General features: G+C 41.7%; 1 protein-coding gene across 3 annotated transcripts in view; it reads right to left on the reverse strand.

Annotated features, from left to right (window-relative positions):
• Nucleotides 1-200: 200 nt before the first annotated feature.
• The window catches only part of rapgef4a (Rap guanine nucleotide exchange factor 4a), a 50,572-nt gene continuing 37,080 nt past the window's right edge, over nt 201-13,692 (reverse strand). For all 3 annotated transcript variants that reach the window (XM_079518883.1, XM_079518881.1, XM_079518882.1), the window contains 18 exons: nt 13,186-13,332; nt 10,655-10,770; nt 9,118-9,203; nt 8,414-8,492; nt 7,910-8,060; nt 6,495-6,583; nt 6,096-6,126; nt 5,926-6,004; nt 5,112-5,258; nt 3,963-4,060; nt 3,468-3,593; nt 3,046-3,224; nt 2,699-2,789; nt 2,562-2,612; nt 2,224-2,311; nt 1,365-1,429; nt 1,210-1,264; nt 201-912 (listed from right to left, as the gene is read on the reverse strand). In XM_079518883.1, the coding sequence (XP_079375009.1) occupies nt 785-912; nt 1,210-1,264; nt 1,365-1,429; nt 2,224-2,311; nt 2,562-2,612; nt 2,699-2,789; nt 3,046-3,224; nt 3,468-3,593; nt 3,963-4,060; nt 5,112-5,258; nt 5,926-6,004; nt 6,096-6,126; nt 6,495-6,583; nt 7,910-8,060; nt 8,414-8,492; nt 9,118-9,203; nt 10,655-10,770; nt 13,186-13,332 (1,806 nt within the window). In that variant the 3' untranslated portion in view covers nt 201-784. The remainder of the gene's footprint in view (nt 913-1,209; nt 1,265-1,364; nt 1,430-2,223; nt 2,312-2,561; nt 2,613-2,698; nt 2,790-3,045; nt 3,225-3,467; nt 3,594-3,962; nt 4,061-5,111; nt 5,259-5,925; nt 6,005-6,095; nt 6,127-6,494; nt 6,584-7,909; nt 8,061-8,413; nt 8,493-9,117; nt 9,204-10,654; nt 10,771-13,185; nt 13,333-13,692) is intronic.

The following is a 13,692-nucleotide window of genomic DNA, read 5'->3' on the forward strand; positions in this document are numbered from 1 at the left end:
TTAAAATCTCATGCAAGGCAGCAAGTGCGAGTCTGACAAACACTATTATGGCTTCCTGATGAATATTCATAAACAACGCAAAACTACAAATGTTATTATAGTCCCGTCCACTTCTACATAAAGTCAGGTTATGGTAATAATTTCTTTCAACAAATTAGTATAATCAAAATCAATAAATGAAAGTAAGCATGAGCAAATAGATTTAACATTTATTTTTTTAATATTTACAATACATGGGTAAAAATTCTGCAAACAGCATTCACTGAATATCATATTAGACTTTAAAAGAGAAATGTGCTCACATGTAGCCCAACATCATAATTTTCTGCATGCTGAGGTCAAAATAAATATATGTGTACATCTTACAACATAATAAAATACACAAACTCAAATATTTATAAATATAATCTGATACAAAAGATACAAAATAACAGAATATCAGAAATATCGAGGATTTGCACATTTAGAGAATTAGCATATACATGCTTACACCTGAAATGTTACAATAATATAATAATTACGCTGAAAGTCCAGTTTTCTGGATTGTGCCTTTAGTTACTTTAGGTGACTTTGACATTATGGTGATAATGGGGCAGTGAGTTTATGTCAATAAAGGGCTCAATGATTAGAGTATCGGAAATAATATAAAGTTGCTTTATGTGGTTATGGTCTCCATATAACTGTTCCATGTAACTGTTTTTGTGCAAGTAAATTCATACAAAGCAAGCTTATTTCTTGTGGTGTAGAGGCATCAGCGTTCAACACCTTGTTATCCAAGTTTTTCTCAAGACCTGCGAGGCTCAAGTCCATGAGAGAGCTGGGTAAGTGTCCTTTGGTGGTCAATCACACTAAGCTGGCGCACGTAGTTCCGCGCCTCTGGGTGATTCTTACTGGCCAGCGAGGTATCTGGACCTGAACAGGTGGGAATCGTGTCATGAAGCATCAGAAGCCTGGTGATTTTGACTTAATCGTAAAACAGTGTCGTGCACCGAAAATAGAGGATATACAAGCTCAAAACATGTCACGATGCATAGTGAACTTATATAGGCCAATTTTGGTGCGCGGCGCCGATGTATGACGAAGCATAAATTACATGTTGAACCCAAAACTCTGAAGCAGTCAAGAACAAACAAATCTTGATTTAACAGGGCACCCCAACCTGATTTTGTAAATGTACTGTATGAATCACGTAGTAGAGTGTTGACTTACTGAATGGCTGACTCCTGCAGTATGTCATGATCTTTACTGTGTTAGAAAGCATACGCTGCAAAACAAACAAAACAACGGCTACTATCAGCAAAGGGGAAACAAATCTAATAGATTGCTTTAAAAGGATTAATAACAATATTAATTAATTGTCTTACCATTTTCTCAAAATTGACCAGATTGTCAATCAACGTCCTGTTGCCCTCATGAGTGAATGTCATATCTTGAAAAGATAAAGGACAGGAGTTTGCTATTGATTTCGTTTTTTGGATATTCTACTGTTAAACTGATGATAGGTTCTTGGTTTACTTGTGATCCTAGATTACTATTTCTATGCATTTAATGTATTACCCTATGTCAGGGGTGGGCAACTGGCGGCCCGGGGGCCACATGCGGCCCCCACCTTCACTTAATGTGGCCCGCATGTTAATATCAGAATACTGATATAGTATTGATTTCAGCTGTTACAATTCCAAACCCGCTTTAATTACTATGTGACTAGTATGACTAGTACTTAATGACTATAGTATTAAAATGTTATTGTCTTTTCATAAAGTTAACATAACTATAACTGCATTTGAAATTCAATAAAAAGGTTACTTTTCAGGATTCCAATTAAAAAATAGCAAAAAAAAATATTCAGGTTTTCAATTCAAATATAGCAAAAATAGCCGATCTACAAGCTCAAAACGCGTCGCATTGCGACGCGTTTTGAGCTTGTAGATCGGCTATTTTTGCTACGACAGTAATATGCACTGTGGCCCTCTGGAGTGAATGTGGAAATATATTGGCCCTCGCCATCGTCAAAGTTGCCCACCCCTGCCCTATGTTGTCATTGCTTACTGTAAATCACTCTGCTAAATGCCTGAATTGTAATTGTAACCAAGAGTATTCTACTCCTCGGGTAGTGTTTCTGCTCTAAGGGTAGCTAACTGAATCAAAAACATCATGACTCTTCTAACTGCAGTAAAGCAGAGTATTCACACCAGAGAAAGTGTGAGCTGTGCAATCTCTGACCTTTGATCAGCAGAGGCATGAAGGGAATGATGGGTGGCTCCAGCTTGGCAACGGTCAGACGGTACGCCCGGTGGTTCCTGGATGGGTCCTGTGGAAACAGTCGCACTGTTCTGAGATGTCCCATTGCTGTGTTAAGTGGACACATCACAGCGGTGGCCGAGGCTAACACTGCCCTGATTCATATATTACCACAATGACAGGTTGACACAGCATGAATGCAGAGAATCGACTCAATAACTGTCTGGATGGAAACCAAAAGCACACAGTAGATGCATGCAGATGACCTCACGTGAAGAGAGAGTGAGAGAGAGTCAAGACTCTTATCTGCCTCAACTTACCATCAAGTTTTCAAATTCCGCATAAAACCTCTTGAATTTGCTCGGAAGTTTCTGTCAACATAGATGATAGGGGAGGTTAACAGACAGCTTAAATGTCTATAATCTTGAGCAGGTGCAGATGATAGACAGACACTCACCTCCCATGTCTGACTCAGTCTGCTCACTGCTGGATTACTCATTCCCATGATGATGGCAAAGAAGGAGTTCAGATTCCTGTACTCCTTACAGCTATGAAAGAATTTATGAGACAAATATCATTGGACTCAATTGGAATATGACATTGGTATTATTAAGATGAATGGTTGTCACACAGCAATTATTTATTAGCATACCATTTGAAATACTTATATATAATACCTGCAAAAGGCTATATCATGGCAAATGTAGTCATTCCTATTGTAGTTCAACACATTTGATAAACATTTCCACCAGGTGCCATATTATGCTAAGTTATGTTATGGATGCTGAAAAAAGGGTCACTCACTGAGCAGCAATCTTGATAAACTTCTTGAGAATCTGCACTCGTTTGCTGAGATGCGAACAGAGACAAACCTCTGTGATCACCCACAACTGGATCTCATTGAACCTCTGCAGGAACAGATCCAGGTTGGCTGTCGTCCTCTTGAAGTTCTGCTTCCCGAAAGTGTGATAGAGGAGTTCATGCTGTTGGAACATCACAATCACACCAAAAGGGTTCAGTTGTCATTCTGCACTGTGCAACATCAGATGAGTTTAAGTAAAAGATACTCAAGCTATATGCTTCAAATAAATACAACATTTACTATATGATTGACCACCCCCTGGTACCTATAGAAGACAATTAGACCAGGCCATATGAAGCATACAGTCATATACTGTACAAGTCATATCATGACTTTATTTTAATCTTGGCACTTTCTGTCATACCTCATGTACACAGTCGAAGAGCTCCCAGTCATAAAGGGTAATATGGTATGCCACATCCTTAGAGCTCATCAACTCAAATGTAGCCAAGGACCCCAAAGAAGGACCTTCCTGCTCAGGTAAAGGCATCTGCAACACAGAAAACACCAATCAGTATTCACTAGCCTCACCTTGTAAAATATGTGTAGTTTAGAAACTATACACAACTATTGTTATTCAGTAAGGAATAGCACAGCTAGGTCAACAGGAAAATGACATAGCCATTTGACTTGCAAAGTTTATATAAAATAAATTGTTTGCAAATATATGGATCAATACAATAAGCTATATGTATTTACTGAATGTTACATAGTAGATTAGTATAACAAATTGTCATGCTAACAGATGCTAGATGTGTACAACTTGCGGCAGGCCTTCAGTGAATTACTGGAGTTGAAACTTTTTGAATGCCCGCCTATACAAAGTGAGAATGTGTTGAGTAATGTGTTTTTAACGCACCAGTGAATCTAGTTGATCCCTGGGGCAGACAAACAGACGTCCATTTATGCTGAGTGTGGAGAACACTGAAATATCATTGGGTTTCAGGATAACTTTATCTAAAAGAAACAAAACAAAACATGGTGACTTTCTAAAAATACATAGTATATGTGAGTTTCACTACAGTGCTCTGATATGGCTCTTTACAGTACCTTGAATATTATTGAACGAATGATGGTATACATTTGCAGAGCTTCCATACCACCTAGGTCTGCAGATAATTTGACTATTTATTTTTTATCAACTCTGCACTAAGGGCCATATTTTGCCAGTACCTTACCCCTTATCCCTAAACTTCTTTGCCTTTTTTATATTTTGAAAAACATTTTTAAATAGTTCAAATAGCCGATCTACAAGCTCACAACGTGTCAATGTAGATCGGCTATTTGAAGTATTTTAAAATGGGCAAAGAAGTTTAGGGATAAGGGGTAAGGCACCGGCGAAAATAGGGCCCTAAGTGCTAAGGTAAAACTATATTTTTAATTTGGGCTTGCATAGCTAAAGACAAAATGATGATATGATTACCATCTCCAAACAGTGTAGCTTCAGTACAAAAATGATTCACTTGCCACCGGTGAGGGGAGTATAGTAGGTCAAACGTGGGCTAATAATTAGTGCTTCTTGGCAGAGACAGTGGAATATCTATAGAACAAGTACCAGCCAATGGCAGCCACATGCCTGTGTAGAATGTTATGAGTTGGAGCCAAGAAAGAAATACTGAGTTGAGGTTTTCCTTTGAGCTGCTTGTCCATGGCCCACTGCCCAGATGCTAAGCCTAAGTTGTACTTAGTTTGCGCGTGGGTCTCGCACACTGAAAATAGCAGTTCTACAAGCTCACAATGCGTTGTGAGCTTGTAGAATGGTAGAATTCTACAAGCTCACAATGGTAGAATGGTAGAATTTGCTGTGCAACACCCAAGCGTAACTAAGTACAAATTGGGCTTTCGCACCTAGCAGCCGTTCAAAAGCAACTCGTTTCTCATTAATTACATGACTGATTAATGAGCTTAACACGATCCGGGGTGCTCTGCAAATAGAGGAATCCCTGGCTGGATGAACTGTGCAGCGTCTTCCATCATTTGATTAACACGTGGCTGCCGGCGTTCTCACCTCCAGCAGAACTGAGGCTGACCAGGAGAAGGTCCTCCGCTGACCCAAGTTTATCGGCCACAGCGCTGATGACCTCGCTGACCGAGGCGGACACGCTGACCCGGATCGTAGTGTAGGTGTGGTCAGGGCAGTAAACTTTGAACAGGACTGTAAGCAGAACACATACAGGAGCAATAAACAAAGAAGAATGAAATGGTAAATATTTCATTATCCTGCCATTTATATATCAAACAAATGGTTATTTGATGTGCAAACATGATTTTGTTACAGCATAACACATGTTTAAAAACATATTTTGCCTAACCGCCACTCTCTCTCTCTCTCTTTCTCTCTCTCTCTCTCTCTCTCTCTGCACTGCTCAGTTCACACGGTTTATTCTTATTTTTGTGTGAATATAGGTGTACATACAATAATTCTGTGTGTCTGTGTGCGTGTGTCCCATGTTTGTGGACAAAATTGTCCCCAAACATCGCCTATATCAGGAGTGTTTGTGCGTGTATGTGCGCATGCGCGTTTATATTTGCATAGATATACTGTAGTACAGTTTGTACACTTGTTTTATGTTGTTTATACACATACATTTTGATGTATTGCTTTGCTTTTAACTTGTGCAGCACTGACGATTTGCTCTATAAATGTGTGCTAATGTGCTCTATAAATAAAGATTGATTGATTGATTGATTGATTGATTGATTGATTGATTGATGCCAATAGGTGTCAATATGGTGGCAATAACATACGTTAACATCATAGCTTGGTAACACTATATTGAAATGAATCTACCGTTTACCCTGTTGGACTGGCACCAACTTACTTTCATCATTAATCTTGATGGGCTGACGTTTCTGGAGCTTCTCATCTCCCATACTGAACTGCCGCAGTAGGATTTTGTGCTGCAGTACAACAGAACAAGAATGTATGTCCAACATAACAAAAACCTTAGTATTTTAACCTAATACTTGAAAAGATTGTTTTATTTAATACCTTTTTCTGTGTTGATCTGGCATCTTCAGTGCTGAAACGGAATAAATAATATTTGAGCAACTACTGCGGGGAACAACTGTATTTAGAGCCTCTATTTAGGAAAACAAACAATCGTATTCTAGGAAAATAAATGCCATGGTATTGCTATGAATTTTGAGGCTCCTGAATTATATGCTTCGTAGGTCATACAGTTATAGACAACATCACAAAATCACCATAAGATATTGCTATGAATACAGATTATTTGGAGCTGTACAATTGAGCTTGGTTGTGTTATCCAGCCTAACTTTCATTTTTTTCATAAGCTCACAATGGGGAGTGGATGCCACTCGCTATGAGAATGTATTTTAAGACCTGTTATTTTTACATCACAACCCTACACAACCAACACATGCTTACTTTAGCTTCACAATTCTCTCCAACTCTGGTAGTTGATCCCTGAGTGGTGGAATCACCTTGGCATCATCAGACACCGCCACTAGAAACTCCTGCGAAATAGAGCACACTCTCAATGGCAGGACAAAGATTCTCATTAAGCCGGACATTGTACTTTTTATATCCCATACATAAAATGGCTGAGAGGGTGATAACTGCCCTAGAGCAGGGGTTCTCAACCTGTGGGTCACGACTTTGTTTTTCTTTTTTTTTGCAACTGAATGGCTGGATAATGGAAATTAAGAGTTTACATAGTACACAGTGCATGCATAAACTTTCCTTAATGATTATATCTGGTTTCAGTATTTATTTATGATGCATTTTCTCTATTATTAAGGTTATTGTAGCAGTCAATTTGCATTGGGGGTGGGGAGGGGGGCGAGGCGGGGGTCGCGAGACATGACCAAAGCATTTCCGGGGGTCCCTAGCCAATAACGTTGATTACCCCTGCCCTAGAGTGCCATTGTATCACTGTGAGCGACCACTGCAAAAGGAATGCAGAACGTGCATTGTCCCTCATGGTTGCAGTGTTGACAAAGTGCTACAGTATTTCATTGTTGCCTTTCTGACTAAATAAGGCTGTTGGTATGCGATAAACAAATCACTGTACAAATTGGTGACGTGGGAACCAACACACAGGCACTCAAGAAAGATGCAACAAGCTGGCCAGATGTAATAGGAGAACCGGGGTGACTGGAAGCGACGATGCACACTGGTAATGCTGCATAGCTCCGCTGTATTTTTATTGGTGTCAATGTTTAGATCACTCAGTTATCTTCATCAGGACTTAAAAGGTTAGTTCAGAATTTTGGACTTAAAGCTGTAAGAAATAATTTCCATTAAAATAGTGGTTGCAAAAGTCCCGTGGTGGGAGGTCTGGTTTTGGTGAATATTTCTGGTTCCGGCCATTTGGTGGGGGGCACTGGGGGCCACTCATGAAAAATAAATAATACAATCCACAGAACTAGCAAAATTTGTATTCATTGTTGGCCAATTTCTACCATATACTGTCCGCGCTGTCTGCTGCTGTTGAAGTGATACTGGACACATAGTTCCACATGACAGAGGGGTCAAAGTTGATCCACTAGAACTCCACCACCTCTGCCCCACATGCAAGTAATTGACAATAAAGTCACAATACCAACTTTGTTGAGGCAGTATTGCTTTGTTTTAAAAATATATGGTTTTCTTCATTTCCTGAAATATATATATAATTTTGGAGTTTCTGGTGGTTTCTTCGTAAAATACGCACACTTTGAACTGGGTTCAAAAGTGAAAAAGAGAAGGGAACCCGCACACTCATCTGCTCCAAACGTTTATTTATTGACCGTGCTTTCTTCCCGACAGCAGAGATGTACATGTGAATAAGTGAGACTGACCTGTAGGAAGGTGACCGAGGTGTTTTCCTGCTGGAGGTGGTCTCCATGGATAGAGGCCCACTGCAGCACCAGGCGGATCACCCTGCGCTTGTTGTTCAGGGTGTAGTCCAGCTTCTCCTGCTCAGAGCCTTGCAGTGCCTGGGCCTGGTAGGTGCACCGCAGTTAAAGACCACAACCAAAACATTGCATTGCAGTCGCACGACTCGCACAGGCAAGATTAACGCACAGAATTGAAACTAGGAAATGATTTGGATCCACATAGAAACGAGACACGCTCTCTCAGGACGTGACTCCAATGTGGATCTTGGACTTCATTTGAGCAGCTACTGTATGACATCTGACGTCGGTCATCTATGTCATAGACGTCATTGACTCTATGACGCATCTATGACAAGTGTCTGCGACTTCCATTATCGATTAAAATAAATGGATAAAAACATATTGTGGCAAGATTAGCTCTGTCGTTCACACACAGACAGACCGTAAAGTATTATTAAAGGATATTGGGCCATGAGCACTGGGCAAAGTTGACTGTTGGAGATGAACACACAGTGCATGAGTACAAAGTCATCCAGGGCTGGATCTGTGAAGAGGGTGAGAGAGAGAGAGAGAGAGAGAGAGAGAGAGAGAGAGAGAGACAGAGAGAGACAGAGAGAGACAGAGAGAGACAGAGACAGAGACAGAGACAGAGACAGACAGACAGACAGACAGACAGACAGACAGACAGACAGACAGACAGACAGACAGACAGACAGACAGACAGACAGACAGACAGACAGACAGACAGACAGACAGACAGACAGACAGACAGACAGACAGACAGAGAGAAACAGAGTAATGTCAGGCACCTGTGAGGTCAGAGCACATCAAAGTCTTGTCAGACCTGCAGGCTAAAACTGTGGCCTTTCAGAACTCCATCCACAGCCCCAGCGCCTCCGTCACCTCCGTTGGAAAATGAAAACCATAAGTGTTCACACAGCCGTTGCTAATTACATCAGCTCTGTGATGCAGGGCTAATTATAGACGTGAACAAACAGGTCAGACAGAGAATACGATGCCCTACAGCACACGCAGGAGGAGACGTCCAGCGTACGGGGAGACAAAGAGGTGGTGGTTTCACTGCTTGAAATCCTTATTGGCCGTGACACTGATAGCTCATATTATGCACTACTGAGCCGTCGTATTGAATGTTGTATTATGTGCAGTACCTGACTCTGTGAATTGAGAGTCCAATCGCATCATATCAAGGAAATGCTCCAGGATCTTCTCCGGTGCCCCCGACATCACAGTGTATCTGGAGAGACACAGAACGAAAAGACATCCTCTGCTAATCAAGAAACAATGGCTCTTACTGCTTAATGATACAGATATGGCCCTAGACTCTTCTAGGTCTGTGGTTATCTCATTGTTCCATTTGCTACATGGACTACAGATTTATACTTTGTCTAACGATGATATCCTTCACAGAAAGCAGCCGATCTACACACTCACAATGCATCTCAATGTGACATGTTGCAAGCTTGAAGATAGTCTATTTTGGTCATGGCACACTGTCATACAATAGAGTATTTAATAGCCATATCACAGAGGTCTTAGCTTTTGAACACTTTCAGAGTTAAATGGATAGGCTTTTGCTGTGTGGAAGCTGTGGGGGAAAGGCAGAGACAGGTGATATTGGAAAGGAGGATAAACACAATGTTTGTTTTCATTTCTAGTGTTAGACCTGGAAGCTAGTGATGTGTCTCCACAACTACAAGGGAACAAGACGATGTTGCCATGCTTGCCACCGCGAGGAGGAGTTGATTACAGGGCGACCCACGCCGAGTGATTGTGACCTGCCAGGCCTGCCTTTTCCCCAGGAGTCAATCATGATTGATTGATTGAAGTATTTATTAACAGTTTGCAGAATTACAGTACATCAGGCCATCATACAGGCCATCATTACCATTATGGCACTACAGTGACACACAGATGCCCCCACTGAAATCACCAGTCATTAGCTCAGCATTTTATGCTATCTTCTGAAATGAAAGTGCCTTAATTTGGATCACTTTGAAGGAGGCATTAGGGTGGCCTTCTCCTTTAAATGGAATGTATCTGACTTAACTAAAGTGACCTATTTTATTGTAGTGACCAATTCCTTTCATGAAAACAGATTTTAATCTTGCAATGATAACTGCTAGTGATGTCAAGCTTCCTGCCATGGAAGTGTGCGTTAATGACATAGATTTCCAGGTACCTCCACACATAAACCTTTGCTTTTGAAGGCCTGCAACTAATCAGGCTAAGAGGCAGCAGTCAGCTGCCTTCTGTTTGAGACACTCACTCTGGCTCACTACAGTATGTGTTTGAACTGCTTGTTGGCCAATGCCTGTGGGGCATCTCTGCAGCAGCTAGCATCTGCTCAGGATACAGGGAACCACCTGCTACTTTTGCCTGCTTCATACTGTACAATGTGTGTGTAAGATGGAGGCATAGAGCTTTAAACATGCTCAGACCTATCCTGTGGGTTTAACCGCATGAACCCTAGCGTATCTTATTGTTCAAACAAGTTCTCGAAAATCGAGAACTTGTTTAAAATTATACAGTTCAGAACAAAAATTACTTCATGTTATGTGTGTACAGTGTGTGACGTTTTACACAAAATACTGTATAAAAGCATGAAACAATATAGAATTGAAGTGGCTGTGAACTCAGATAGAACCTTGACATTTCAATCTGTACGAAACTTGTTTGAGTATTTACTTGTAATGGGATGAGGCGGTGCCACAGATAGAGTTGCGAGTGCTGCTGGAACTCTTCTCCAAGACCAGAACATCCTGCTCATGCTCCTTAAGACGCACTGTGTTGGCCTCCACATCCTTCAGACAGACAGACAGAGAGACAGACAGACTGAACTGAGCACTGCAAAATAACCATAATCACTTTGTTTTGGGTTTATCCCATTTTCTCCCTAATTTAGTAATTAACAATCCCCATTGCGATCTTGACTTTGCTGATGACCTTGCTCTTCTATCCCACACCCAACATCAAATGCAGGAGAAGACAAACAGTCTCAGCCATCTCATCACGCCTTGGCCTCACCATCCACAGAGGAAAGAGCAAGGTCCTTAAAATAAACACAGACAACGTTACTCCCATCACATTAGAGAGTGAAGCACTAGAGGAGGTGGAGAGCTTTACCTATCTAGGCAGTATCGTGGACAAACTGGGCGGGACAGACGCTGACGTGAAAGTTAGGATGGGGAAGGCAAGAGCAGCTTTCCAGCAGCTGAAGAATGTCTGGGGATCCTCAGATCTTCCCAAAAAAACAAAGATCAGGATCTTTAACTCCATGGTAAAGCCTGTTCTGCTGTATGGAGCAGAAACTTGGAGAACAACTGTTAACACCATGAAGAAAATCCAGACTTTCATAAACACCTGCCTGAGAAGAATCCTCCGAATCCACTGGCCTAACACAATCAGCAACCTGTGAACTGTGGCAGCAATCAGGCCAACACCCTGTGGAAGAAGAAATACTACAAAGACGCTGGCGATGGATTGGCCACACCCTTCGGAAGCCTGCATCTAGTATCACAAGATACGCCCTGTTCTGGAACCCACAAGGGAGAAGGAAAAGGGGCAGACCAAGAAACACCTGGCGGCGTGACCTAGATGTAGATGTGAAGAGATCTGGCCATACATGGGGACAGCTGGAGAGAATGGCCCAGGACCGGGATGCCTGGAGAGCTCTTGTTCGTGGCCTATGCCCAAGGTTGGGCGATAGGCGTAAGTAAGTAAGTAATCCCCATTGCGGCCTTCTGTCGCTGCGAACCTCTGCTGTCGTAAAGTAAACACACACATGGAGTCATCAGCTTCTTCTTTTCACAGACAGCGTTGGCGTTTAACCCGGTGAGCCGAGTGTAGCGTGTAGAGCTTCACGCCATCTCTCTTGAAAAATACTACTAAAGGAAAGGGCTGTTATTCAAAGGCTAGTTCCCACAGAACGGGCCAACCAGCGAAGATCATTAGTTTAGTGACAAGGACATGATCCCTTCGCCAGCTTCAGCCATGCACAAACACTGCCTATTGCGTTTGTTTGTAGTGCCCGGACAAACCAGAGTCCCAATTGAGCCCAGGTCTCTGTGGGAGTATTTTAACTATCCAAAGATGCTCCACCTTACTGCTTACCAACTAGTAGTGACAACTTGTTCGCAATTCTTTTCAGGTCTCACCTACCTGGTATCGGGTTACACACAGACACACAAAGCTGGGCATAGGAGGAGCTAGCGCTGCTCAAAAATGTCTGTGAGCGTTTCACATGCAGTGGCAGTAACCTCAGCTCGCTGGCCATACTAAGCAGGAAGGATTAGCTGGCTTGTCCAGTGGACCAGCAGAGTTTGGAGGTCAGCATTCTGAGGGTCCACAGACAGGCCAGTCTGATCCAACAGGAGGTTCACACACAGTGAGGAGACCTCTTGCTTATCCCTGCGGTTGTAACCGGGATAAAACAGACAGTAGTACAATCCTCAGTGTTCTTATTTTAATTTTGAGGGGCGCTAGCCCCTCCAAATGCATGACTTTCCGAAATGACGCCATAGGCCAGCCAAGTCTATGGACTTTTAATGTTTGTCGAGAGCCTAATTATAAATTTAGGACAGAAAAGTGAGGACGCTAATTGTGATTGGCCGGAATATGATGTTGTATGATGATGAGAGCCCCTCCTAAGTCCAGCTTTGAGGGTTTGTGTAAACACAAACATTGTCCTAACACAAACATTGAATGCCATTGATAATGAATGGCCAGTTTTGAGTGTTTGTCCTAACACGAACATTGAATGCCATTGATAATGAATGGCCAGTTTTGAGTGTTTGTCCTAACACGAACATTGAATGCCATTGACAATGAATGGCCAGTTTTGAGTGTTTGTGTAAACACAGACATTGTGTAAACACAAACATTGAAGACGAAGGTGAGGAGGCAAATTCTCATTGGCCGGAATGAGATGATGTATGATGATAAGCACCCGTCACTTCCTTTTTTAAAGGATGTTACTGTACAAACCTGCAGACGGTACATTGGCCAGAGGACAGGTTTATATAGTCGTTTTAAAGCATGTCTGTTATGTCTAGCTTTAAGTCACACAAGTGACCATATGTGTTAATATTAGTGAGGTGAATAAATAGGTGCTCAATTACAGAGCATCAACAGTAATTGCACAACATAATATCTGTAATGCGGAGCCTCAACCAACAGAGGGCAATAGAGACAATTGCATAACACAGTGAGAGACTCACCCTCAAGATCCTGTTGAAGTCCTCCTTGTCCACTCTCAGAAAGTGACAATTATCTTCTTGCAAGACAATGGAAGCAGCACGGGGCGCATCGTTGACTAGAGCCAGCTTCCCGAAGTCATCTCCCGCGTGTAAGGTGCAAACAACCCCCTGCATGGATCACACGATTTAGAGACAACGTTACACATTCAACAAATCAGCTGACAAAATCAGTGGTGGAAAGAAACAAAGTACATTTAGTTAAGTACTGTACTTAAGTACAGTTTTGAGGTATTTGTACTTTACTTGAGTATTTCCAATACTTTTACTTCTACTCCACTACATCTCAGAGACAAATATTGTACTTTTACTCCACTCACTTTTGGTACTTTAACCCATTTTGAGCGGGAACCGCTTTTGGTGGTTACATACATTATGTTATAATTTAGCTATTGAAAAATAGCAGATCTACAAGCTCATAGCTATGAACCTGTAGGTCTGCTATTTTTGAAAAATCGTTAAAATGTGCCT

This window comes from Electrona antarctica (genome assembly GCF_951216825.1).
Source record: "Electrona antarctica genome assembly, chromosome: 13".
Taxonomy (NCBI): Eukaryota; Metazoa; Chordata; class Actinopteri; order Myctophiformes; family Myctophidae; genus Electrona; species Electrona antarctica.